The sequence below is a fragment of the Hesperophylax consimilis genome, chromosome 3 (genome assembly GCF_061612785.1).
Source record: "Hesperophylax consimilis isolate HC1 chromosome 3, BYU_Hcon_1.0, whole genome shotgun sequence".
In the NCBI taxonomy this organism is placed as follows: Eukaryota; Metazoa; Arthropoda; class Insecta; order Trichoptera; family Limnephilidae; genus Hesperophylax; species Hesperophylax consimilis.
The window spans coordinates 28,869,002-28,895,620 of NC_142838.1; the positions used below are offsets into that span (position 1 = coordinate 28,869,002).

Sequence of the window (26,619 nt, forward strand, 5' to 3'; positions counted from 1 at the left end):
TTTTGAAAGATTATTTGTTTATTTCTGAATTAATTTTAGTTAAAATGTTTTCAAACCTTAGATATTTATCATTACATTGTGAATGTGAATTTTTACATGAAATAGTTAATTTTATTATTTCTGTGTTATGTTTATTTTACTTTACTATTTAAAAATACCCTCTGACGTTCAATTTTAAGTCAAATTAACGTAGAATAACTACTGAAAAAAAAATTAATACTAAAAAATTTCAAATAATTTTCTGAGGTATTATCAAGCATTACATATTTTACATATGTGGAAATAATAATATGGATGTGAAAGGGTTAACACTAAGGTCAATACTACTTGGGTCTGTATGAAATCAGCAAATTTGAAAAAATTTGTAAACCACAGTTGTAGTAAGTCGTGTTCCAGAGCAGCGTAACTTTTTGCACAAAATTGTCCGCTTTTTAATGCATGTAGTGGTGTAAGATGTGTCAGAACCCGCCGACCAATCACAGGGCGTTTATGTCACTTACGGTTTTAATTCCTTTGGCTAGCATTACACTTGTAAGTTTTTTCGTAAATTTACGACTTCTAGCCAATGGGCGTATTGGATTTTAAAAATGCAATATGCCCATTGGCTAGAAGTCGTAAATTTACGAAAAAACTTACAAGTGTAATGCTAGCCTTTTAAATGACGCTTTATTAATTTTTTAATATTCAGAATCAGCGTTTGTTGATCTATAAGAATATAAGTTTTTAAGCCATAATAGTTTTCACTCTAGTTCCTTATTGGAACTATTCACAAACATCAATATGTATTTTGCAAGTTTATGGGACCCGAAGAGAAGAAGTACCAAGTATCGAGGCCAAGCAGAGCCCCTAGAGGTAGCAGCCGCTAACTATAAAGTACCTTATTATAGTATGATATTTTTAAGAGAAAATTATTTTAGTTGCCATTTTCAAAATTGGACCTGATTTATCGAGAATTCTGACTATCCCTTTTCATGTACCTATTATAAATGAAATTTTAATCTTAGGTGACATATAATATGTTTTTTTTCAGTTAAAAACATATTAGACAGTCGGGGTGGTGGTAAAGGGTTAGCGACCAGTGATGAAATGCGGAAGAATGTTTTGTTGAAAAACCTTAGAAAGTCACTGGAGACCACAATTTTATTACTATTTTTTTGTCAAAATAATGTCAGGAATCACTGGTAAAAGTGATACAAGTACGTCCCTATATATTTAGATGGAACGAAGCAAAAAAATTGTTTCCACTTTTTTATCTCAGAAACAACCCGTCCTTAGTAATTATTATAAATCACGTAACCAGGAAACCATCTATTTAGTTTGTACATAATATACACAATGTGGCATGTTTAAATATTCCAAATTAGTGATGAAACGAAATCTTCATAATTACTTTTCTGTAATGTACGAGTTTACCACTCTGTAGCGAATATACATTTTTCCTTGTTTCTTTTTTTTATATTTCATTTAAAATGTGTAATTTTTTAAAATATTTAATTAAAAAATAATTTTTATATTTCATTTAAAATATTTTTTTTATTTAACACTGTTTAATTTAATTTGTTAATCTCATTAATTTATCATTTTAAAGAATGATTTTTCTATTTTATTTCAAGTGCTTACTTAACTCATGTTTCTTAACTTTACTTATTTTATAAATCAATATTATGTACTTGCTATACCATTGTTAGTATGCACAACAATACCCGTACCCGCTTTATTCTTTAAACTTGATCAGTCCTACTGTTGCTATCGCGTAGGACCTTCACTGATATTAGCCCAGTCAATGAAGGTTTTGTGTCGGAACTAATTCCCCGGAAGCTGAATTTTTCACAGATGTTAGAAGACCTTTAGACATGTATTTTTACAAAAGTCCCCGACTTTCCCCCTTGTGCTTCCTTCCCCACCCCCTCTTGAATATATTTTTCAAAGCCTTTCGGAATACGCTAATATCTCCGTAATGGTTTTATAAAATCATATTATTTTTTTTTTTTAGTTTCTGATTAGTTATTCTAAAAAATTGTATTCTTTCATTTTTGCGAGAAAAGTTATACAATCTCTACAATTTATTAGTAAAGGAAAAATATCAGTTTTTAAAATAGTATTTCAGAATATATTTGCACATAACTTTTTTCTGAGCCTGTTAACGAAAAAAAATAATCAACAAAACTTGTAGACAATATTTTTAGCTATAAAATAATGTATATAATGATGGGTTTTAATTTATAATAAGGCACGTAGGCTGTTAATAAGGAGCACGGCGCGCGGCGGCTCGAATACGCAGCGGTTCGCGGCGCAGCGAGAAATTACAAAAACCTAGGGAAAGTAATGACTAATTCATGAGTTTGCTTTTTTTATAACAAATTCATTTAACGTTGAAGAGTTTTATTGTTATTTACCAGTTTTAGTTCGGAGGGGAGGGGGGTAATATAAATATTTTCCCCTGCCCAATGAAGCGCTTTCATTATCCACCAACCGCCGTGCCCCGGTCTGGCTAAACAGTCATATTATTTTGTATGATTGTTTGTTACTTATTATTTAAATAAAGGTATGTGGGAAATTTATGGGAATCAGTTTACGCGTCCTCAACAGTAACCCACATGCTCCAGGGACATGAATATTCTCGGGCAAACAGAGCCTACACTTTAACAGCAGCGTCTCTTGTCCACGTAATGAGAGAAGAATACCAAGATATTGATGGTAAATTAAGACAAATAGAAAAAATGTATCAAGATTTAGTTACGTGGAAAAAATATATGGAGGAGGTTAATAATGATGACAATCTAAAAGAGACGATTTCATATACTGAAGCAAGTGAAGACAGGATTAAGGAATCATCGAGTAGGACTGCCAAGTTATGGCTTTACCTTCTACATTGCATCGACCTCATGCTTAGATTTATATTTGCAGAGAAGTCCGGGAATCGGAAAATGCACCTAAATACTATTGTTGATATGCTTCCATTTTTCCACCCGGCAGGACATTTACCATACGGAAAATCAGCACATATGTACGTTCAAAGTATGTTGCAACTCGAATCAAGAATAACTAAAGAAGAATATTTACTATTCACTGAAAATGGGTACTTTACAATAAGAAGAAACGACAGATATTGGTCCGGTACGTGGACGGACATGATCATCGAGCAGTGTCTTATGCGACCAATGAAATCAGTAGGAGGTTTGACACTTTGGCGCGGAATCACTGACAGCGCTTTGTCAAAGTGGAAACTTGGAACCACTTACTGCGTGAAAGTGCAAGAGAGCATTGAAGAATTCATCGGTATAGAATTTAATTTTACTGAACAGCATGTTGAGCTGCGCGAATCACGGAAGAAAAGGGATGAGCTAGATATAGAAAAATATACATCATGGCTAAGACAGCACAGCCCGTTCACCAAGCTCTCGGGGGAGCTGGTGTATTTATCTTCAGGGTTTATTTCAGATAATAGTGTCAATTGTGATAACGCTTATGAGGTGAGCCTGGCAGCTATGCAAAAAATGAAAGGATGTAATTTTGGAGATATACGACTGAAAAGGAAAGACATGGTGAATACCCAGCAAGATTCAAATCCGCAACTGTTAGGACGAGACAATCTGCAGTAAACCCCCAGCAGCTATTTAACAGAATACTGTGCATTAGTGATAGTCCTAGCAAGCTTTAGACCTACTTAGGATATGAATTGGCTTCATGACCCCTTCTATTTTTGATGAAGTCTCCCTTTGTAAAGGAACAAAATCATGTAGATATGGCGAAAGTATTTAGCGAAAGTATTCATGACGAAGTTGATTTGGAAAATGCTGCAATAGTCATCGATGGGGGATACCTACTACACTCTGTTGTTTGGCAAACTGAAACTGCTTACGGAGACATCATTAAATCACACTCAAGTTTCGTCCATACAAAATTTGGCAAACATTCTATTGTCGTTTTCGATGGATACCCTGAAGAACCAACCGTAAAATATGAAGAGCAAAAACGAAGGTCGGCTAACAACTCATCGTGCGATATTCAATTAAACTTCACTACACGTTGTTTGACTAAGAAGGAAGCTTTCTTATCTAATAAGAAAAACAACAAAACTAATGATTGAAGCACTGTGTCATGAATTTAGTGAGTCTGGTTTGAAAACAGTCACGGCCGCAGGTGATGCCGATATTGACATTGTACTAACCGGCATCGAACAACTCAACATCTTCTCAAAAGTGATTGTTGTTGGCACGGATAGTAATCTTTTGGTATTACTTGTAAGTCTTGCTCCTGAAGGAAAATCTATTTTTTTCTGTATAGATGTTGGTGGAAAGGCCTATTCAAGAACTTTCTACATCATAGAGAAACCTATAATGTTACATAAAGAGATTCGAAAACACGTGCTATTTACCCATGCCATTACGGGCTCTGATACGACCCCATCTTTATATGGGTTAGGAAAGATAAAAGCTGTTGACATGATGAAAAACAATCCCGAAGCAAAACGCGCAGCTGAGGCATTTCTGGAAAAAGATGCAACTGAAGAGAACTTGTTGCAAAATGGAGAAAAATTCGCTCTCGCCATGTATGGTCTTACTAATGTAGTAAGACTGGTAGCTACTCTAATTGAAACGAAGCTCGATACTATAAGTTTACCAAACTAACGACAAAATCAGCTTTTAAATCTAAATTTGACTTAGCAAAACTACCACCGACTTCAGAATCGTATCATCAACATTTGTTGAGAGTTTATTTGCAAGTACAGTTTTGGTTAGGAAACAAACTAAACCCTATAAACTGTGGATGGAGGTATGAAAATGGTGGAAAGAAGAAATTTTTAAAATCATTTGCTCCTGATGACCTTACTGTGGCTGCAGAAAATCTGGATTTACCTGCTCTGCCATGTGCTACAACCGTAACGGATTATCATGTCTGAACACACCCCAGTATGATGAATAAATGGAAGACTCTCTTGACTAGAAAATTATTTGAATATTTGCCTAATTTTGTCATAGATAATATTGATAAGTATATAATATAATTTACAAACCGTTTGTCATTATAATTTTTTTTAGGTGTATTTTAAGAAGCTTTTTTGAAAGTAAACCATTTAAGATCTATGCACTATTTTTAGTGATTTGTTGTGTCGGTATTTTATTGTTGATAGGTGCACATAATAAAACAAGTGAGAATTTCCACAAAAGATTTTTTAGAACTTCGCCATAACATAAGGTCTGCAATATTTTAATGTTGTTAAAGGGTAGTCCCACGCTGTTGTGGGTATTTGTAGCTTATTTCACATAACTTTATTTAAATAATAAGTAACAAACAATCATACAACATAATATGACTGTTTAGCCAGACCGGGGCACGGCGGTTGGTGGATAATGAAAGCGCTTCATTGGGCAGGGGGAAATATTTATATTACCCCCCTCCCCTCCGAACTAAAACTGGTAAATAACAATAAAACTCTTCAACGTTAAATGAATTTGTTATAAAAAAAGCAAACCCATGAATTAGTCATTACTTTCCTTAGGTTTTTGTAATTTCTCGCTGCGCCGCGAACCGCTGCGTATTCGAGCCGCCGCGCGCCGTGCTCCTTATTAACAGCCTACGTGCCTTATTATAAATTAAAACCCATCATTATATACATTATTTTATAGCTAAAAATATTGTCTACGAGTTTTGTTGATTTATTTTTTTTCGTTAAGAGGCTCAGAAAAAAGTTATGTGCAAATATATTCTGAAATACTATTATAAAAACTGATATTTTTCCTTTACTAATAAATTGTAGAGATTGTATAACTTTTCTCGCAAAAATGAAAAAATACAATTTTTTAGAATAACTAATCAGAAACTAAAAAAAAAAAAATAATATGATTTTATAAAACCATTAAGGAGATATTAGCGTATTCCGAAAGGCTTTGGAAAATATATTCAAGAGGGGGTGGGGAAGGAAGCACAAGGGGGAATGTCGGGGACTTTTGTAAAAATACATGTCTAAAGGTCTTCTAATATCTGTGAAAAATTCAGCTTCCGGGGAATTAGTTCCGACATTGGGTCTTTTTTTCCCTTCATTGACTGGGCTATATGTAACCTTTTGGTTCATTAACGTACAGATACGGGCTCGCCATCTATCAATTAGGAAGTCCTAAATCTACCATTTAAGAATAATACTATAATCTCATTGTTTAAAAGATTGTTTTAAAATTGAGGAAACAAGCAATAACAGATAACATTTGATGTATGTACGTAGGTACCTGTATATAAATTAAATACAGGGTTTTCCAATAAGAGGTGTTATTTTGAATAGCCCGCTATTTCGGTAGATTTTTAAAGCTGTCATTTTTTGATATTTGACAAGTAGAAACTACGCCATTAATAAAAATGGAACGAGTTTTTCTAATCGTGCCTTTGCTGATTGGGTCCATGAAATGCTTGAAAATGATCCGGAATTCCATCGAAAAATCATCTTGGGTGATGAGGCCCATTTCCACCTCGGTGGCTTCGTCAACAAGGAAAATTGTCGCATCTGGGGCTCGGAAAACCCAAGAATTATTGTTGAAAAGCCTCTCTATCCTCAACGTGTGACTGTTTGGTGCGGTTTATGGTCCGGCGGAGTCATTGGACCTCATTTTTTCGAAAATGAGGCTGGAACAACAGTTACGGTGAATGGATCGCTATCGAGAGATGATTCATGATTTTTTATGGCCGGAATTGGATGGTATTGATTTGGACAACGTTTACTTTCAACAAGACGGCGCTACATGCCACACAAGCAACGAAACCATTGATCTTTTACGATTGAATATCAAAATAACACCTCTTATTGGAAAACCCTATATAAGCTAAAATTAAAAGTTAGATTAGACAAAAAATAGGTAGATATAATAATAATTATATGGAATTTTCTGAAATGATTTATTTTATCAATACCTCCAGATATATCTGTCAGATTGTAAATTCGTCTGTACATTTTGTGTCGTCTCTCAATGGGTTCAGTTACCTTTTATTTTATTATAATTTTGCAGAACAATGTGCGCATCAGAAGGAATTAATCTATGTCGATGCATTTCAAACAGAAATCTGCTTGAATATTTTCTCAAAACATCTTTATCAGACGTTTCGTATTGATAATGACACCCCAGGTCACACATTAATTACGAGACTTAAGATTGACTCGTGTATCATTGATTAATGTCACAAGGAATCTTTCAAAAACAATCTTAAAACGGAGAATACGACTTTTGTCTGGATCAGCGGAGTCGCATTGCAATAAATTGGCGCAATGCACACTGGCGGCCGAAACGAGGGGACCTTTTATTAATTTCTCTATGCACCCTCAGAACGCTTTTTATTGAAATTTTAAATAGTTTTGACGTAAATTTACAATAAATATATGCCAAAAATATACTAATGAAACTATTAAAAAATTAGGAATCCTCTACTAGACCACGTATCCATCACAACAGACCGAAGAATATCACGTGAAAAACATTCCAAGTTATAAAACCACATTCGAACAAAGAAATTACATTTATTTTTCAACAAAACTCCACAACAGCCTTCCCTTAAGATATAAAACTAATAGAAAAAACTCAAAATAGCACAGGACATCCTAGTGGGGAGGATTAAGAAATGCCATTACTTAAATTCACAACATTTTGAATGCACAATGTTTTAGAGTCGCTAATAATAAAAAAAAACTGGTTCCTTAGTTTTTCAAAGGATCGTAAAGTTGAATATTATAGTACCTACAGAATGTAACTTATTTAGTAAAATTTATAAATTTATTTTTGTTCAATTATAATTAACATATAAACTCTCAGTGACCATTCAACTAATGATTATTCAACGGTACAGGCTAGTTAGAATATCAAGTTATGAATACATACCAAGAGTATCAAGGTATAATGTTGAGATCAAATCAATTTATTAGCGAAAAACTTGCACCTATGTAAACATGTTTGATTTGACCTCTGGAGCAAGCTTTATAACTCCACATGTGTTTTTATCTACGACCTAGAAACCTGCACTCATTCGTCATCACAGATCTTCTTCTGGGTCATAATTGGTACTAAACCAATTAAAGATGCAATATCTAATAAACACGAAGCTTCCAGCAGCTCTTTGCCGCACGATTATATCAATTTAACGTATTCACAACATTACAATAATAATTATTTACGCATTAAATCATGGATGTCTAAAAAAAATATTTTTGTCCAAACTACAAAAAAAACGTAATTTCGCTTTTATTGCATTAAAAACATTAAAAAAATTACGTATTTTGTGTGAAATTCTGAACCTTCGTCACAAATCGCATTTTTTTCATTGGGTTTATTTCTTTTGTATTATTGTTGGTAAGTAGAAATTATTATTTAATTAAAAAAAAAAAACAATGAATGAATGCAGTAATAGCGAATAATCTCTTTGTCTATACTCTCTCCTGACATTTTGATTTATTTATCATTTTGACACTTGTACCATAAGGATTTTTATTAAAAATGGTCTTAATTAAAAAAAACATATTAACACACGGAAAATGAGTTTTTATTAAAAATATCTTAAAATTTTTGGTAATTCGGTTAAAAAACGGAATTGCAGACCGTTTCTTGATAAACTTGAGTAAATTCGTAATATATTGGAACACGTGTTTATGCGCCTGCATTTGTGTTGATAATATAAAATGAAAATTTTTATGAATTTTGACGTATTCTGACATCGTGACGATACATTCGTATTTTACTAAAAGTTTATTAGGAAACCTATAAATTCATTCCTTATGATTCAGATCATTCGGATTACGAATAATTTGAAGAGATTCTTAATACATTATCCATATTCACTATTATTAATTTTTCTCCGTGCATCCCTTATAACAGCTTTTCACCTAAATAAAGATTTTTGATAACATAGTGGCAGAACGGGATTTCTTGACACTGGGTCCAGAGGTCAAGTTGGTATTGTACTAAAGTGATATAAAATCTGGTTCCAACACAGTGACAATTCAACACACCTTTAAACAGTGATATAAAGTCATTAGAAACGATGAAAAAAAAACCTAACCTAACCTACTTAACCCAGTTAATAAAGTTTTTGTTTCATCACTTTCCATGACTTGATATAACTTTTTAAAGATGTGATGAATTATCATTTTGATGATTTATCCGGTCACCATAAAATCTATATAACCTTTATGTCAAAATTTTATTAGAATAAAAAAAGATAAGTGATGAATTAAAAGATAAAGATACTCTCCTTGCATTATCAAGAGAGCATTTAAAGGCTTTAGCCATGTTTAGTAGCCTGATCTAACAGCCAGCCACTGCTCAACCTTCCTCCACATCTTCACATAAAGTCTGTTCCGAACCGTGCTAGTAGGTATAGATAGGCCAAAATTCTTTATCCGTGTGCGCCGTAATGGCGTTGTTGGACTCGAAACTTTACGATCATTATCGAATGCATTCGGGTGACATAATATCTGCTCTGCGTCTGTGAGCTCCGAACATAGGCAGTAGGCACTTACCCAGATTTATTATTTATTTATTTATTCATTTTCGGGAAATCGACAGTTTACATTTAATCAGTTTGTACATAAGTATTATATGGTAAAATAAAACCAATTATGGATTTCCTCCTTGTGACTTTACCTCTACTGAGACAGCATAATATGGAATAAGTAAATTAAATTGGTGAGAAAGGAATATGAATTAAAAAATTTATACAAAACAAAAGATTATATAAAACGAAAAATTTACAAAACAATACATTTATAGCCATGGAGAGAGGTTGTAGAAATAAATCTAATCACAATAGAGACATAAACATTATTCACCAACCATCAGAGAAATTTTATTATAATTTTAATAATACTAGGCGCATCACAATATTTGCTTTATTATTATCAAGTAAATGATTACACGTTTTATTTATTTATTTCCTTATTTCCCAAAAATATTTGGTGTTTGACAACACTTGCAAATCTCTTTCATAAACTGTTATTTTCGTATTTATAATTACTTTGCCATTTGTTTGACATATTCCCAAGCCACAAATGTATTAGTCAATGGACGTATTTTTGTTATTTGTTTTTGGGGTGTTATGCCGTGTTGCGCTAACTCCTTCTTTAGCCAACGTTTCGGACAGCATTGCAGTGTACACATCTGCCCTGATGATGGACACTGCAATGCTGTCCGAAACGTTGGCTAAAGAAGGAGTTAGCGCAACACGGCATAACACCCCAAAAACAAATAACAAAAATACTTTTGGCCGTGAAAATCTTAAATCATATTTAATGGACGTATTATTTAAAGTTTCTATTGTAGTAGGCACATATTGATATTTTATTGTGCTAATTAATTATTCTCGAAACGGTCTTCTAGAGACGTAGTCTTTTAAAATGACCCGACTTCATATTTTGTTGAAGAAGAAAAGCTGATCATAAAAACCCGATTTCCTTTCCTTTTTTATATGGCTTTAATGTTGAACTCTCAATCCCACGAACTGGTTATTTCCAACACTACCAAAATAAACTGTTCCTCGTTATAAATTAACTAGCATAAAGGTATATTATTAAAATCATTTGAATGCGTTGTTTCTCTTATCATGTTCTATTTTACGATCTTTATAGTTTGTTCATCACCGTGACACAAAATTATTATAAATTATTTTGCAAATCTTCCTGTAAATATTATTTCGTCCTAGGAAAGTGATAATAATGCACTTAATTTATTGTGCCTAGTTAGCATTATACTACTACCACCCAGAACCAGTGGCGGCAGCTGACCTCTTTATATTATTTTAATCTAACTAATACAATAGCAACAACAAATTAATTCATCAATAAATAGTCAATATATTAATTAACGAAGAATTTCTGGTGTTTGAAGCACCGCGCCAGAATCTGATAAGATCTGCACGGACAAAAATGAATATTGATAATTTATTAAGAATTTTTTAGATATAAAGAGGAATTATTTTAATATTTATTTTATAAGAAAGCAAAAAAGTTAATCAAATGAAACTGTCAAAGATAATCTTAGCTATAATATGTATTTTTAAAGGTGTTTCCTTTACGCGTTTCTATTGAAAAAATATTTTTTTCAGTAGCTTACATTTATATTTTGTATTGAGTTTTTATTTTTTTATTTGTATTCTACTCAAGCGAAACAATAGGAAAACCTTCAATTTATCTAAAGTATATATCTAAGTATATTCATAATGTACACCAATTCATTATAAAGATTAATGAAAATAGTGATTTAGCATTAAGCTTCGCCTTAAGAAAGATATATAGATAAACTTTTAGTAAAAGACGAATTTATTATCACGATGTCAACACGATGTAACATATGTTTGCATTTCGTCATTATATTTTATCAATGCACACGTCCATGAACACGTTTTCGATATAATAGGAAATTACTAAAAGTTTATCAGGAAACGCCCTGCGAATCATATTTTTAACCATATTACCGATAATTTGAAGAGGTTCGCATTGTTCGCAATACTCGTTTTTCTCTGTGTGAGATTTCTTATTGATTTATTATTTTTGTAACTGTTAATTGTGGTGGAATTCTATGGAAATAAATTTAATTAAACACTTTGTTCCTCTTAGACTTTGCAGACCGGACTGGTTTCAAGCTGTTACGGTCGTGTCACGAGTCTGAAGATGACCACAACAGGTTGACAACAGGAAACTGGTATGGTCTACGAAATAAGATTGGAACAACATTAAAAATAATCATGTTATTACAACTGAGATTCTTTCCTTACCTCTGGTAAATAGGTGAAACTTCTTAAAATGTCGAAAATCTTTCTTGACTAATTTCATTGGTCTGCCAGGGAACAGGAAATCAAAAGGTATTCAAAATGAAAATTGGCGTGATATGAAACATTCATACACACCAATAGTTACGAGCCACCACTTACTTCTACGAAATAAAGACGCCATCTCTATTTATATCAAAAACTAGAATATATATTAGAATTTACTGTTCATTGGTGAAATGCACTTTCTAAGATGTCAACATTTGATTACGAGTATAATAACATATTTCCAGTGGCGTACATTATTTTATGACCAAAGATGGGCTGTAGTATGTGCATTTAAAATGCGAAAATGACCATGTTATTTTCATCTTCAGCTGATTTTTGTGGCTAACTGAATAAATGCGCATACAAGTTTCTTACCAAATTCATGGAAAAAATCATTTTAATTAAATACCTATTTGTCGCATTTAAAATCTATTTCTATTTTATTTTTGTTGTTTGGGTTTCTTAGGGTAGGAACAGTTTTCAACATTTATAGACTGCGCACCACTACATATTTCTACATAGGTAGTTGTTGAATTTTGTTAAAAGAAATAGTTTTATGAATTTATAAATTTTGTCTCCGTCAGTAAATCCTTTATTGTCGACAAAAAATATGAAATTTATGGTTTTTTGTTCTAATTTACGTACACGTTATTACGTGTACGTAAGCAAAAGTAGCATACATATAAATCATGTACATAAGCGCTATTGCGCTTATACACTTGCTTACGAATCGCGAGCTGAAACACAAATCGCGCCGTTTGTGGTTGTAATTAGATGTAAGAGCGATGTTCAACAATCTTCTAAAATATATGTAACGATTAATCGGCTCACACATTTGCAACCTCTATTTTAAAGCTTCCATGTTTAAATTATGTACGCACTCCTCGTTATGTGTTTTGGGGAAAAAGTGACAAATATTATTTTTGGCAATATTATTCACACGGTGACGATAATACGTTTAGTAATGGTGGGAATAACAAATATAAACATAGCAGGGAATACACATAAATCAAGTTTTTCCCAAGACGACGTACTGTGATCAGTGGCGGATCCAGGGGGGGGGTCACGGTGGTCATGACCCCCCCCCCTGGGCCCCAGCCCAGGGGGGGTCATGACTACCTAGGTCCTGGGCCCATCCAGGACCTAGGTGGACCACTAATTAAAATTGTTAAACATAATGTTTTTATATATTTTTTGTCACAATATAAATTTTATTTTAGTACTTTCAATATTTAATTAATTTAATATAATACTTTGTTTGACGGCAAACGCATTATTCGGGAACGAACGCATCGAAAATTCGAATGTTACCGCGTCACCGCGCACCGCCACCGGCGCGCGCTTCGGCCGCCACCTTTCATATTATTATGACACATTTCGTGTAACCACGTGTGACGCTTGCGCGCGCTTTGTTTCGACTAACGTCTAGCGTCTAGCAAAACCTAACCTCAATTGGAACGACTAAACTTTATTAATAAAGTGTTTACTTTTATTTATTTACTAAGTTAAAAAAAATAAGTAATAGTGTTCTTAAAAATTGTTGCTGCAAATTCAATTCATTACAAGAAATGGTAAGTAATCTAATCAGTTTCTTCATTATGCCAGTGTATGTGTGTTTAAACTCAAATGTTATTTGTTAATGTTCTAAGGCTGGGGTTAGACTCGTAAGTTTTTTTCCTGTAAATCGCTCTTGAAGGCGAGTTTGGCCAAATTCCCAATGTAAACGACACCAAAAGTCACTTAACGTAATTTTAGTAAGTTACAGAACTTATTCTTTCGGAAGTTTTTTGACAGGTCTGGACAGGTCTAACGCGCCCGCGCGAATTACCAGCCTTCCTATACTTCCTAAAGCAATTCTTAAGGCGAGACACAACCTCGTTCATCGAGGTTTTGCCCAAGGCTAACATTTTAATTTATTTCGGCGAAATTATAATTGAATTTAAAAAAAATAAAATTATGCCGCACGAGGGATGCAAGTTATTTATATTTTAGATTAATAAAACAATACCTTACACTTAATATATTTTACGTTCAACGATTTTAAAACTTTATAACCCGTGTATAACTATAAAGTTAGCGGACTTAGCGGTAAGTACCAGATTTTATTATTCTAGATGATGAATTAATAACTTCGGAAGTGGACACATTTTTAATATTTGTAACAAATTCTTCAGAATCAATTAAAATGAAGGCTAAAAGTGTGGATAGATTTTTTTACTAAGATTACGAAAACGTTAGTAATTTTTTTTAGAAATGCATAGTATTATTTTTAATGATGGATTTTGAATGATTTACATGAAAATGTTCCGTCTCCGATTATGTTCCCTTAATTTTGTAAAATTCCACACTGATTATTTTTTTTATACGGCAACACTTTGATATCCGGCGAATTTTTGAATTTGACGTTTAACGTTCACTAGATTTATTGTTTGTTCTCTGCGAACTTAACCACTTAACCTTTGATTTGACTTTTTGCATGAGTAGGTGGTTTGGTATATTTATGCTTTTTGCTAAAGATGGCGGTGTTTTGACAGATGTTATGAACAGAACTCCGTACAATTTCATGCCATTTTTGTGACATTCGTGTGGAAAACGTTCTTTATTAAATGACTTTCGGCTAGTTAATTACCGTTTTTTTGCACATATAAAATTATGTCCCGTCTTTCCGGTTTATAAAAAATGGTCTGATTTTTCGAGTTGAAATTTTTGAAAAAATCACCAGGGTTTCAAAAATACGATTAAAAAAAATACGGAACGTCTTAGAATATTTGCCTAAACCGGATTTTTTTTAAATGTGATGCATGTGGCCTATTATCGGTCCAATCCTTTCTAATCCTAATGTTTCTGTTTTTAACATTTACGTATTTGAAATTTTGAATACGAAGCCGGTTGCCGTCAGCAGATGTCAGGTAGGTAGCTGTCATTCGGATAAAACGAAATTAATTGTCGCCTTTGACGGATCAAAAGCGCATAGATAATTGTTTAATTAAAGCCAAAATCTATTTCAACACTTTATTTGGGCCTTTTTGTCTTTCTTAACAAAATCGAGTAAATTTGACAGTAGCAGGTCGTTGTTGAAAGGAAGCCATCTTACCGCAAATAAATTTACAGATTGATATAAACGGTCGCATGAGCATTTACACAGGCACAGGTCGAACCTCCGAACAACTTCCGTGATCATTAATTACCACAAGTCGGATGCATATGTAAACGCTCCTGTGAGCTGTGAGTGACCTGTCAAAATTCAAAATATTATGTAATCCGTAAATTTTAATTGCGAGTATAACCCCAGTCTTAAAGTACCTCGTGGGTAGATAAGTAGGTACCTACCTACTTACTGAAAGAGTGTGACTTATGTACCTACTTAATTTTAATATTAATTTTAATTTTTAAAATTTATTTAATTAATATCGGTTTTAAAATTTATAAAGCACAAGAATCGAAATATTTCCAGCGTTTATATTCCTCTTAAATATGGAAGTACAGTACTTACATTTATTAATAACATTTGCTGCACACGATTGGTCCTAAAGGAGTTCAAATTTTTAATTCACTCGGCCTCACTATTGAGAAGAGCACGCTGGAAGGCATTATTCTACTCTTCGATAGACTGGATAGACACTTCATACCTACAGTGAATATTACAGTGGAACGATTCAAATTCTTTACCAGGAAGCAAAGAAATAACGGTCAACAAGCTGTTATTATTTGTCTATTTTGTCGTGACAAGCAAAGTGTTACAATAATAATGTCGAGTCAAATTCTGCAAATGCAGAATGCTACGGATATGGTTGGCGAGTGGAAACGTTTTAAGCAATCATTTCTTTTATATATGATGGCGAATAACTACAACGAGGAAAAGGAAATTCAAAAAGTTGCAAGATTCCTACACACAATACTATGTTGAAGACACGCCTGACACCATGTTATATTGTGGTGAAATAAGAACACGATTAATAAATTGTAATCTGTACTGTATTGGTTGACAATTGACATTACACGAGCCTACGCCGCCCGGGCTTGCGGAGCAAAAGACAATCTTAATGATATACCTAGTGTTACCATATCCAACAATACCTACTTTTTACTTGTATATATTATTATCAAAATTAAATTATAACTTCTTGTAACTGTAACTGACCGGACCTAAGTCCTCCATCACAACACAAGCAAGCATTTTCGGCTTTGTGTGGTGGTGGTAGGAGTTATTGTTGGGTTATTCGTAACCCGGGAATGTTTGTCTTTCTTTAAAAAAAAAAAAAAAAACTTGACCACGACTACGTGACCCCCCCCTGGCGCCAAAGCTGGATCCGCCCTTGACTGTGATATAACTTTTAGTATTGAAGAGTTAACAATTTTAACCGGTTTACAATTGCTCCATGTCAACAGTGGTATTGCCTATATTGTTCGAAGGTTAAACATGCAGGTAATTTATGATATAGCGAAGGCAGTAGGTGCTAGATTTAGCAACTAATACCAATGATAAAGGTGAACTTCTTTAAGGATTCTCTCCTATTAACTGTTCATTAGTTGTAAGTCATGCTAGTCATAAATTGAATCACTTGACACATTCTACAAAAGATAAATTCCAGCTTAGTAAACATTAAACACATATATATATTTTAACAATAATATAATAATTCTCCAATATTGAAATGTGATAAGACAAATCGTACGACTATGAGAATCAATTATTAATAAGTAAAATTAATATGATTGGTTTTATCAGGGTTGTGCGAAATACAACAATAACAACAAAAATGTTAAAAGAACTAACGATTTATTTAATCAGTTATCACTAGCGAGAATAAATAATCATGTGACATAAAGTAAAAAAAGTGTTCGTAAAAGAGGTATTCGAATTTCAATCTCAAAATACACAATTTTGGCTGAGTTCTTTAATTTTTTGAGTTCTGATTGACTGTTCATTTCTTAGTTAATGGGACTTTGTTACTTAGTTTAAATTAATTTTCATTTGTCCAGTTTATTTCAAATGAACGAAGTTATACGACATATATTACGTAGGCATTCACAAATGGTTTTTATTTGGATAGAAAATTGAATTGGTAGGATTGCGATAAGTACGTTTTTGCGCATATTCTAATAATTATCGCAAAGGGGCAAAACTCCACTATCGGGAAACTGTAAATAAATCGAGCGAAGCCCACCAATAAGCCGCCCGCAGGGCCTAGAAGTAAAAAGCCCGCGGAACCGTTTTTTTCTGGCAGTGAAAATAAATGTTGAAAAAAAAATAATATTGAAAAAAAAAATTATAGATAGATTATTAACCGTCCTATATTAACTATTATTTTGCTAGCGGTAATCGCTACCGATTTAATTTTCTGATTTGTCGTTCTGGGTATCTAGCACGGTTGATCGATAAAGGTTTTATCGATTATGTCGGTAACTTGTAATCGTTCTCAAGCATGACCGCAGATCGCCAACGATAAAATAACAGTTCACAACCACTAAATTTTCTTAATTTTTTCGACGCGAACTGTTATTTTGTTATTTAAACGATAGCAATCTGTATTCGAGCGCGGGAACAATGAAAACTTATGGACATTATCGATAAATCTTTTATCGATCGATCGTGCTAGAGGGATCGGTTCTGTCTCCGACTTTGTTTTTGTTGCACATCAATGACCTTTTGACATGTGCACCGATTCATTGTTACGCGGATGACAGTACAGTTCATGATAGCTTTTTGTTTGATAAGCCCCCAAAGGGCACACAAACTCCAACGGCTCGGAGGGCTTTGAAGCAGAGAATGGACGGTTATCTCGAGAGTATTTCCTCCTGGGGTAAAAATAATCTCGTCGAATTTAATGTTTCAAAGACCCAATCCTGTCTGATTACGTCTAAAAGGGATCCAAATGATAATCTAGTCTCCTTCAACGGAAGCAATCTTCCGAACAGGCCTTCCATTGATATGCTTGGTGTAACTATAAGTGACCAGCTCAGGTACGGGGGCTCCATCGAAGCCAGAGTAAAGTTGGCCTCTCAGAAGCTGGGCGTACTGTACAGGGCCCGCAGATACTTTAATAGTACACAACTGCTCACCCTGTACAAATCGCAAGTGCGCCCTACTGTCGAATTTGGCAGCCATCTCTGGTCTGGAGCCCCAAAATACCTGAAAAAAACCCTTGACTCTGTGCAGAAACGGGCGGTCCGTTTGAAAGATTCCCCAATCTTAACAAACGGACTGCAATCTTTAGAGCACAGGCGTCAGGTAGGTATGCTGTCCTTGTTCTATCGGTATTACAATGGAAGATGCTCTGAGGAACTAGCGTCATTGATCCCTTCGGCACCGGTGCGTAGTCGGGATACACGCCAAACGCGCGCCCAACATTTGTACACAGTTGACACTTGTCACATGAGAACGGGTCGCTTCTACGATTCGTTCTTAAGTTCAACAGCTCGGCTGTGGAACGAACTGCCGGCCTCTGTGTTTCCTCCCTCCTACAACATGGGACTCTTCAAGACCCATGTTCACTCCTTCCTCTCCACAAAAAGACCCTCCACACAGCATCCCCAAAGATGACATAGGCCCTGAGGGAAATTATTTTCTTCAGGGCCTCCTGTGTGGAGTAAATATATAAAAAAAAAAAAAAGATACCTTGATTAAGGTAATAACCAATCGACAATTGGGCTGTTGCTGACTTGCTCAGGCTGTCAAAAATTAGCCAACTTCTCGGATTCCCTTATTTAGCTCACCCCTGCTTTCCAATGGAATTCATTAACCTACTGTCTTGCTTACTCTTGTTTCAGTAAATTATTATCAAAGACCTTTGTTCCCAGAATGAAAACATAAGCAATGCGAGTAATATAATCACAACAAAAGTGTGAATGGCTTGCAGTCTTTTCTTGTAACTACAAACATTATTATAGCGGTTTCACCGTTAGAGTAAATTGAATTTCCTGAAAAGATTACATTTCAAGACTTTCGTTAAATCCACTCGTTACCCACCAAACATAAAATATGAATGTGAATTTTTAAATTATTAATTTAAGTCTCAACCTTTCCCAACCGTCTGGAGCCAGTGAGACTGAAGGTAGTGAATTGATGCTGAAGGTAGTGGGGAGGAAAAGGAGATGGGAAGAGGTAGGTGGGTAGGTACATGGCTGTTCAGATCTGGTCACCAAACACGGCTAAAGCCATTCCAAGCAGCGTTTCAATTCTGAATGGTAGTCTTTCACCAGGGCGATACTGAAAGTATTTTACACTATGGTGTTTATTTTTTTTATTAAATATTTGTGAAGCAACAAAAACTAATGAAAAAATTTTACTTTTGCAAAAAGTATCTAACCACTCTCGACTATGTATTTTGCATAAACTTACATACAAATTTTAATCGTTTTCTCTTCATTGAGATCTTCCATATCCTTTAGTATGTTTATGCTCAAGGTTCAATATTAGCGCTTCGAATTTTATTTCGCTATTTATAAATATTATTACCTAAGCGAGGTTTTTTTCCGTTAGTAAACTGGTTTCTAAAGTTCGATAGTAAGCAGTATTACAAAAAAACATTATATTGCCGTTTCTTGGTGACATGTTGCCGAGTTCATCACGCCATAGGAATAACATTGAACCAGGGCCTCGATTCTCGACATTCTAGTCATTCTACTCGAACAACGAGTGGTTCCACGTTTGACGTTTGTCGTACGTAAGTATACATCTTCGACGAGACTGAAGAATAAGATTGTCGAGCAATGAATGTACTTTCGACGGCGATTGCGAACAGCCTGGATTGGAAAATCCATGACGAAGCATAGATAATATAAATAGAATAATAAAATCCAACAAGATTATCAATCGATCAATTTTGGGTTATATAAGTATTAAGATACAATTTAAATTTGTTTGCATTAAACTGATCTCGGGTTAAGCTACCTACTGTGTGTTATCTGTGTAGATATCTACATCATCTCTTAGTATGTATAGTGTATACCGATGAATTTATTTAAAATAACGAATTCGAAGATGATGATTATCAGTTAGAAATAATATAATAATAAAAACAATATATTTTTAATTTTTGACCTAGTTGTGCAGAGAAATCTATATATGTTTGCAATTGTGTTAACTTCGATTGCCACCAAAAGATTTTTCATTTTTATAATTATTCATTAAATCAAGAAAACGAAACAATTTTTTTTTGTTCTAGAACAAATAGAGGTTAATGGGTCGATCGCAGGGGAAAATAATTTCGATCAACCAGTAAACTGTTGTTCCTTCAATAAAGTCTTCCAAGTTATACTTGGGCTTGGCCGAACCTGCAACGTCTGCTCAGGTTCAAGTTCAAAATTCAAGTAATTTGCATACCTTTGACGAAAATCTCAAAATAATAAAGCATGTATCTCTAATATCAGTCAATAACTCGAATATAATAATAATATTTATCTTTGATCATCTTCTGCCAAATTACATATGCACTAAGTTTTGTTTATTTATAAATTAATCAATGATTTACTTAATAGTTAGGTATATATGCACATGTATAAGTAAGGTTTACACATATATTTTACGGTTTCATGATAACTCAACACAGTGACAATTCAACATACTTTTAAAAAGTGATATAAAGTCATTAGAAAAAAAAAAAATTTAACCTAACCTAACCTACTTAACCCAGTTAATAAAGTTTTTGTTTCATCACTTTCCATGACTTTATATAACTTTTCAAAGATGCGATGAATTATAATTGTGATGATTTATTCGGTCACCATATTTTAAAGTGCCTGTCACACCAGAGATATTATTATATTGTGCTTCAAATTAGCTAGTAATCTCACTGCTAAAGACAACACATTGAAGAATAATATTACAAATTTGCTTGATTATTTGTTAGTCTTAGTTGATAGTGTGATATTTAATCTAACGATAATCCGACATTTCGTAACCGGCGATAAAATGTACATAATCACTGTTCCGTCTTCGGAATCCAATCGCAAGGATAAAACGATTCGTTCTTGACAATTGATTAACGTTTATAGGTACCTACCTAAAGCAGGTTTTCTAAAGAAATCAATGTGAAGATGATCAAATAAACTCAGACCTTGACCATGATAACTTTGCAATCACTGGCTTAGCCACCTCTCATATTATTGGTTATGTTGGTGCAAAATAAACCCTACACGCAGGCTTTATTTGTAATACTTAATTAATGAACTCGGATTGTTGCAATATTTTTTGAGTGAAAAATGTTTAATATTAAAAATAAACAAATATTAAATTTTAAAAAAAAAGTTACTTTTTTGAACTGTTGGCACTTCGACATGTGACTAGAATTTTCGTGACATTTTGAAAATAATGTGTCGTGCCGGCCCCTACTCTGCCCTGCTGAGTAAGTGTACAAACACAAAGGGTGCGGGTTTCGATGATTTCAGATTATCGGTGCTCAGTGCCTGAGTTCATCGGCGGCAGTTGGCGCCGAGTTGTGGACACGTAGAACGCGGATAAAATCTGCGCCACCTTCGCGGTAGCCTGACAGCAGCTGTCAGTTTTAACAAAATGTCGAGCTCGTCAGACGAAGATTTTTAACTTTTGGAGAATCATTTCTTGAAAGTAAGAAATAAAACATGTGTATAGTGTTTCATTTATGTCAGTCTGGCGATTTGTTGAAAACAGCGGCAATTAACAGGTCGCTCATTTTGACACTACCTTCCTGCTCATAAAATAAGTATCACTACCCGGCGTCACCGGCGAGTAGGAATCAAGAATTCATTCCGGTAAAGCTTTTCGGCGCCGCTAGGCGCGTACACAAATCTTAACCTGCCTTCACTATGTGCGGTCTGATACGTTTACATACAAACATTCTCGTCGGCGCACCTGCGCCAGTCGGCCGCCTACGCGCCGAGTAATCAGAAAGCCCAAACCCGCGTCGTTTGTGTTCGTACCAGTCGCGACTAGTAGAAAAGTAATGCAAAGACTTGCAGCGCTGTCCTTTGTGGGACTTTTCTGCGCAGGATCTGAATATTATTTTTTACGAATTACCTGGTGTAATGACGCAAAAATTGAGTGAGGTGGCTAAATAATAACACATTTCCAAAAGATTCTAACCACTGGAGCTTGTTTGGTCACATTTTGGCCAATTTGCCTGGCCAAAATGAAGCCGATACGTAAGATATGTATACATTAAAAAAATGTATTTATAATTTCCCGCGTCTTTGTAACTGCGATATTTCCTTGAGCTAACAAATTTTCACGGCAAATTTTTCCCAATTTTTCGATAGATGTCTTTTATAAGAACAAGGTATTCAGTTTCTCAATATTTTTTTAATGCCGTCTTGTTGCAATAAAAATTCCCGTGAATGTTTATTTTACACAAATTCTGTATCGTATATCAGTGTATTCGTAATTGAATTCTCAGCTTATTTAAAGTTATTTCAAAGTCCCTAAATAAAAAAAAGTTTTGCACAAGTCAAAAAATGTTTGTTTTTCAGTGCTGTACCCAAATTATCATTGAATGAAATGGGTAATATCGTTACCTATGTAATTTTTAAACTAATTCGGTTAGAGTGATAAAGTGATAGTAACAAAAAATAGATACACCTTTTACCTTAGATAATTATTAATAATATGTTAAATTATGATTGAAAAATTATTTTCAAAGTGAAAATCAACTAAAAACTGACTAGGACCAGGAATTATTATGTTAATAATCGATCCCAACGAAAGACAAGTTGGCTTCCACTGATCTCGATATCGTTAGAATATAAGTGTATGATTATATTGCGATTAAATCACTATCTGATTTGTGTTAAATTTTGTCACAGCAGCAAATGCAACAGATCATCAATAATCTCTTTACCAAGGAAAAGCAACAAAATTATATGTACGTACCTCGGTTTGAAAATATTAATAAATTGAATGGGTGTCAGCTGAAATATAACTTAAGTTGTGATAACGTCATTAGTTTATATTTATGTGAATAAAATCGCTCTGTAGGTTAGGTTAGGTGACCTTAGATTACGTTAGGTTAGGTTAGGTGAGGTAAAGTAATTAATGAATTATATTTAGATGAGACATGAAGCGAAAAACAGGGTCCACTTTTTTTACTTCCAAGTGACCTTCAACGCTCCCAACGTTCTAACTAAATGACCGAATCCGGTCTACGCGCTCCGCTTTTCGCGTCTTAATAGTGGATCACGTTTCGACGAGATATTAGTAACAGCGCGTCTAATTGTAAAGCTCTCCGGGTGTGGTTAGGTTAGTTCAGGTGGGGTTAGGTTAGGTTGGGTTATGTTAGGTTTGGTTAGGTTTGGTTAGGCTAGGTTAGGTTAGGTTAGGATAGGTTAGGTTTCATTAGGTTAGGTTAGGTTAGGTTAGGTTAGGTTAGGTTAAGTTAGGTTTCATTAGGTTATGTTAGGTTAGGTTAGGTTAGGTTAGGTTTCATTAGGTTAGGTTAGGTTAGGTTAGGTTAAGTTAGGTTCGGTTAGGTTAGGTTATATTGGGTTAGGTTAGGTTAGGTTATATTAGGTAAGATTGGGTTAGGTATGGTGAGGTTAGGTTAGGTTACTGCAGGTTAGGCTAGGTTAGGTTACTGTAGGTTAGGCTAGGTTAGGTTACGTTATGTTTAGTTTGGTTAGGCTTACAACAAATCAGTTTACTAAATAAAGCAGAATTCCTTTTTGAAATAATATTTTTTTGTTTGTTTCCCGGTAAGACAGAGATCCTGGGCTCAATTCCCAGTTGAGACCGTCACCTTCTTATTTTTCTGTGTCTTGGTCGGTTTCATGTTTCGCTTAAGTTTATTCGCATTATCTTCTTCTTCATTGATATCCTTACATTTGTTTAAACATATTTAAATTTCTTATAATCTTTAACGTTATCCGCCGTAGCATGTTTTACAACTTTTTATCGACAGTTAATTATGTAAACTACTAACTTCTCATACCTACAACTGAAATTATATTACGTTATAATTTATAAAGTCTTACCGGGACGCGTATAAAAATACCTTACTTTCCCTGAGAACGTCAACAGAATTGTAAAGACTCTCAGTATCATCCTGGTGAAAGACCATCAACCATGAAATGAAATGACCATTGAAATGGCTTCAACCATGTTTAGTGAGCAGGTTTTAATAGCCAGGTTCTTTTTCCGGACCTCCTTCCCCTCTCGAATCACTTCAGCCTTACAACTCACAACTCACAACTCACAACTCACAACATACTTCAATAATGAGGTTCCATTGTTTTACTGCATCCGGGTAGCTTAGAGACCATACAAAAGTACATACATATAAAATGGGAGCTAATAAATAAAGCAGTGTCAAAAGCTACCTGTAATTATTGCATTATCATATTGTCAATTTTTACAATGTCTCCCATCAGCATGACACGTGGGTATATAATCTGACAGCTACCATAATATCATTTTCATATTGATCCGAATTAATTTACTTATATAAATTTATATATTCTATGCAACGAGAGTGAGTTGATAATAAACGATAAGCTTAATTTTGATAAGATATGTAGAACATTTTGGCAATATCGAAACACCTGGCAATTGTTTATGAATTATATAAAATTAAATTCGTAACCTCAACTAGGGATCTATTAAGCCTTTTTTGGGTTGGAGAAGGGTCTATTTATTCGAGCGATTTTTTGCGTATTACGCCAAGTTTGAAAAACGTTTTGAGTGATCACTTGCTATAATGTGCCAAATTTATAGAATCAAAAAATATGAAATAGACGATGAAATCTAGTTGAATTCATTGTCATTTATAAAATAGTTTTAAAGGATTAATTCACATTAATATTAGAAATTACGTTAAATAATTCTGTATCGAATAGGTGAGTATCACTTTCTAAACAATATTTTTTTTTGAAGACAAGACAATAATAAGTTTTGCGCGTCATTCATACTTCGTTAACATTGTTTACATGCCGGGAAGATAAACATTCAACTCTCAACCTCATTAAAATAAAATTATTAATTGAAAAATAATTACCATCACGTCTTTTGCATCAGCCATGTCTTAGCTGGGAGTCGAGTCCGGTAGCAGGTGAGCTGACACAGATTTCACTCGTGTTTAACTTTACCACTGGTTTACATAAGTCACTATATACGCTGTCTACTGGAATATTAAAGTACGTAGGCACTCGCTCAGCCACTGAGCACAACTCCTTCTAACGTAACAATGGACACGAACCACTACGGATGTGCTATTATATCACAAATTATGCATCTTCTATAAAGTGTGATATGTCGTGTGTACCAGTTATCTTGGAAGCGTCCTTCCAGCTACGGATCTCGACTTCAACTGATGTCTAATCGGCATGTTCGGGTGTATAATCACCATTTTCTGATCTCGCACATTAGTGATATAGACAGGGCCAAATCAAGGCTTAATTTTCATTGCGATAAGAGGCGTTTGGTCATTCTGATTCCTAAGCCTATTATTTAATACCCAGATAGCCCTTAAGTAGATACTTACATTGATTGTAGATAATAGATAAATATAAGTAAATAGATAATAATAATAATGATTTATTGTCTTCTTTTCTTAGTAACATATACAGATAATGATATCCTCACTGGGATGATAAGGTGTGATAAAAATACATCTATATAAAAATTAAAAATACATTTTCTCATCTAATTTCATTTACTATTACTTTAAAAAAAGTCTTACTTTAACAATTCATAAAATCCAAAAAACCTACGAATTATATATAGAGATAAGTAGGTAGGTACTTAATTACTATGTAAAATGGTACACATTAGGGAATGGTTGGTTTTTTTTTAGTTTTTTTCAAAATACATCTTATCACTGTTGTTTTCATGAATTTTGGGAGCGGAAATTAACCCACTTCCCGAAATCCAAACGAACTGAACGCACACACGCTGACATTTACGCATTTCTCAGAAATTGGATGACACTACCGTTGGCAGTTAATGTGCGAAATAAGAGTCGGTCTTACCCAATTGGGATGTGTCTCAGTTGTTAGTGCGGTTGACTCCAGTCCCTGTGGAGGAAGATTAAATCCTCAGTCGAACCAATTTTGAAAAAAATTTGAAACATTTTGAAAGTTCACAGCTGTTAAGAACTAGTCCCTTGGGAGGAAGGTTCAATTCTCGGTCAAACCAAAAACAAAAATAGGTGTATTATAGAAAATAAACGTTGTTTTTTACCGTTTGATTTTTTCAATTTATTTATAATAGTTTTAAACTGTGTTTTGTTAATATATATTGAAAAACCTCATAAAAGTTAACCTAAATCCTCTTCTATGAAGTGAAACATTTTGTTTTGATATGGCCATACATTTCCTTCCGTGAAAGATAAATATGATTTTTGAAATTGAGGTGACCACTCAGACCAGTTCTACTCTTGTTAAATATTTTTTTATTTTTATTTTGATTTTACATAGCTTTTGTGAAGATTAGCAGAGTGTTGAAAGACCAGCGCATCCAAAGTTGAAGCATCCATGTTGAAGGACCAGCGCATCCAAATAACTACTAGTTCCGATCAAGTTAAGCCCAAACGGAACATTCAACTGTAAGTTGAAAATATAAGAGAAACACTTTAATGGTTTGATCAAAGATCATCGGTTTGATTGATCAGTCCCCAATCATTTAGCACGATTTCTTTAAAAAAAATGTTTGTCGATTAGTTTAGTTATTAAAGAAATAACCGAGTGTTACGATTTAATTATATATTTTAATTCTCTCTACTCACATCATTAAGAGCTTAAAATTTTTCTTGCGCAATTATGGAGGATCTAGCGAGCAGATGATTGAAATCCCGACACCTGCATTCAACCATATTATATAAAATTAAATAACGTAATTAGACCAACCTCTCTGCTGTTATATTTGTA

The 26,619-nt window shown here is 34.0% G+C and overlaps 1 protein-coding gene across 2 annotated transcripts in view; it reads right to left on the reverse strand.

Moving 5' to 3' along the window:
• The window catches only part of LOC149425229 (solute carrier organic anion transporter family member 74D-like), a 47,554-nt gene extending 22,506 nt beyond the window's left edge, over positions 1 to 25,048 (reverse strand). For both annotated transcript variants that reach the window (XM_089650170.1, XM_089650167.1), the window contains exon 1: positions 24,750 to 25,048. In XM_089650170.1, coding sequence (XP_089506296.1) covers positions 24,750 to 24,773 — 24 coding nt within the window. In that variant the 5' untranslated portion in view covers positions 24,774 to 25,048. The remainder of the gene's footprint in view (positions 1 to 24,749) is intronic.
• Positions 25,049 to 26,619: the final 1,571 nt, after the last annotated feature.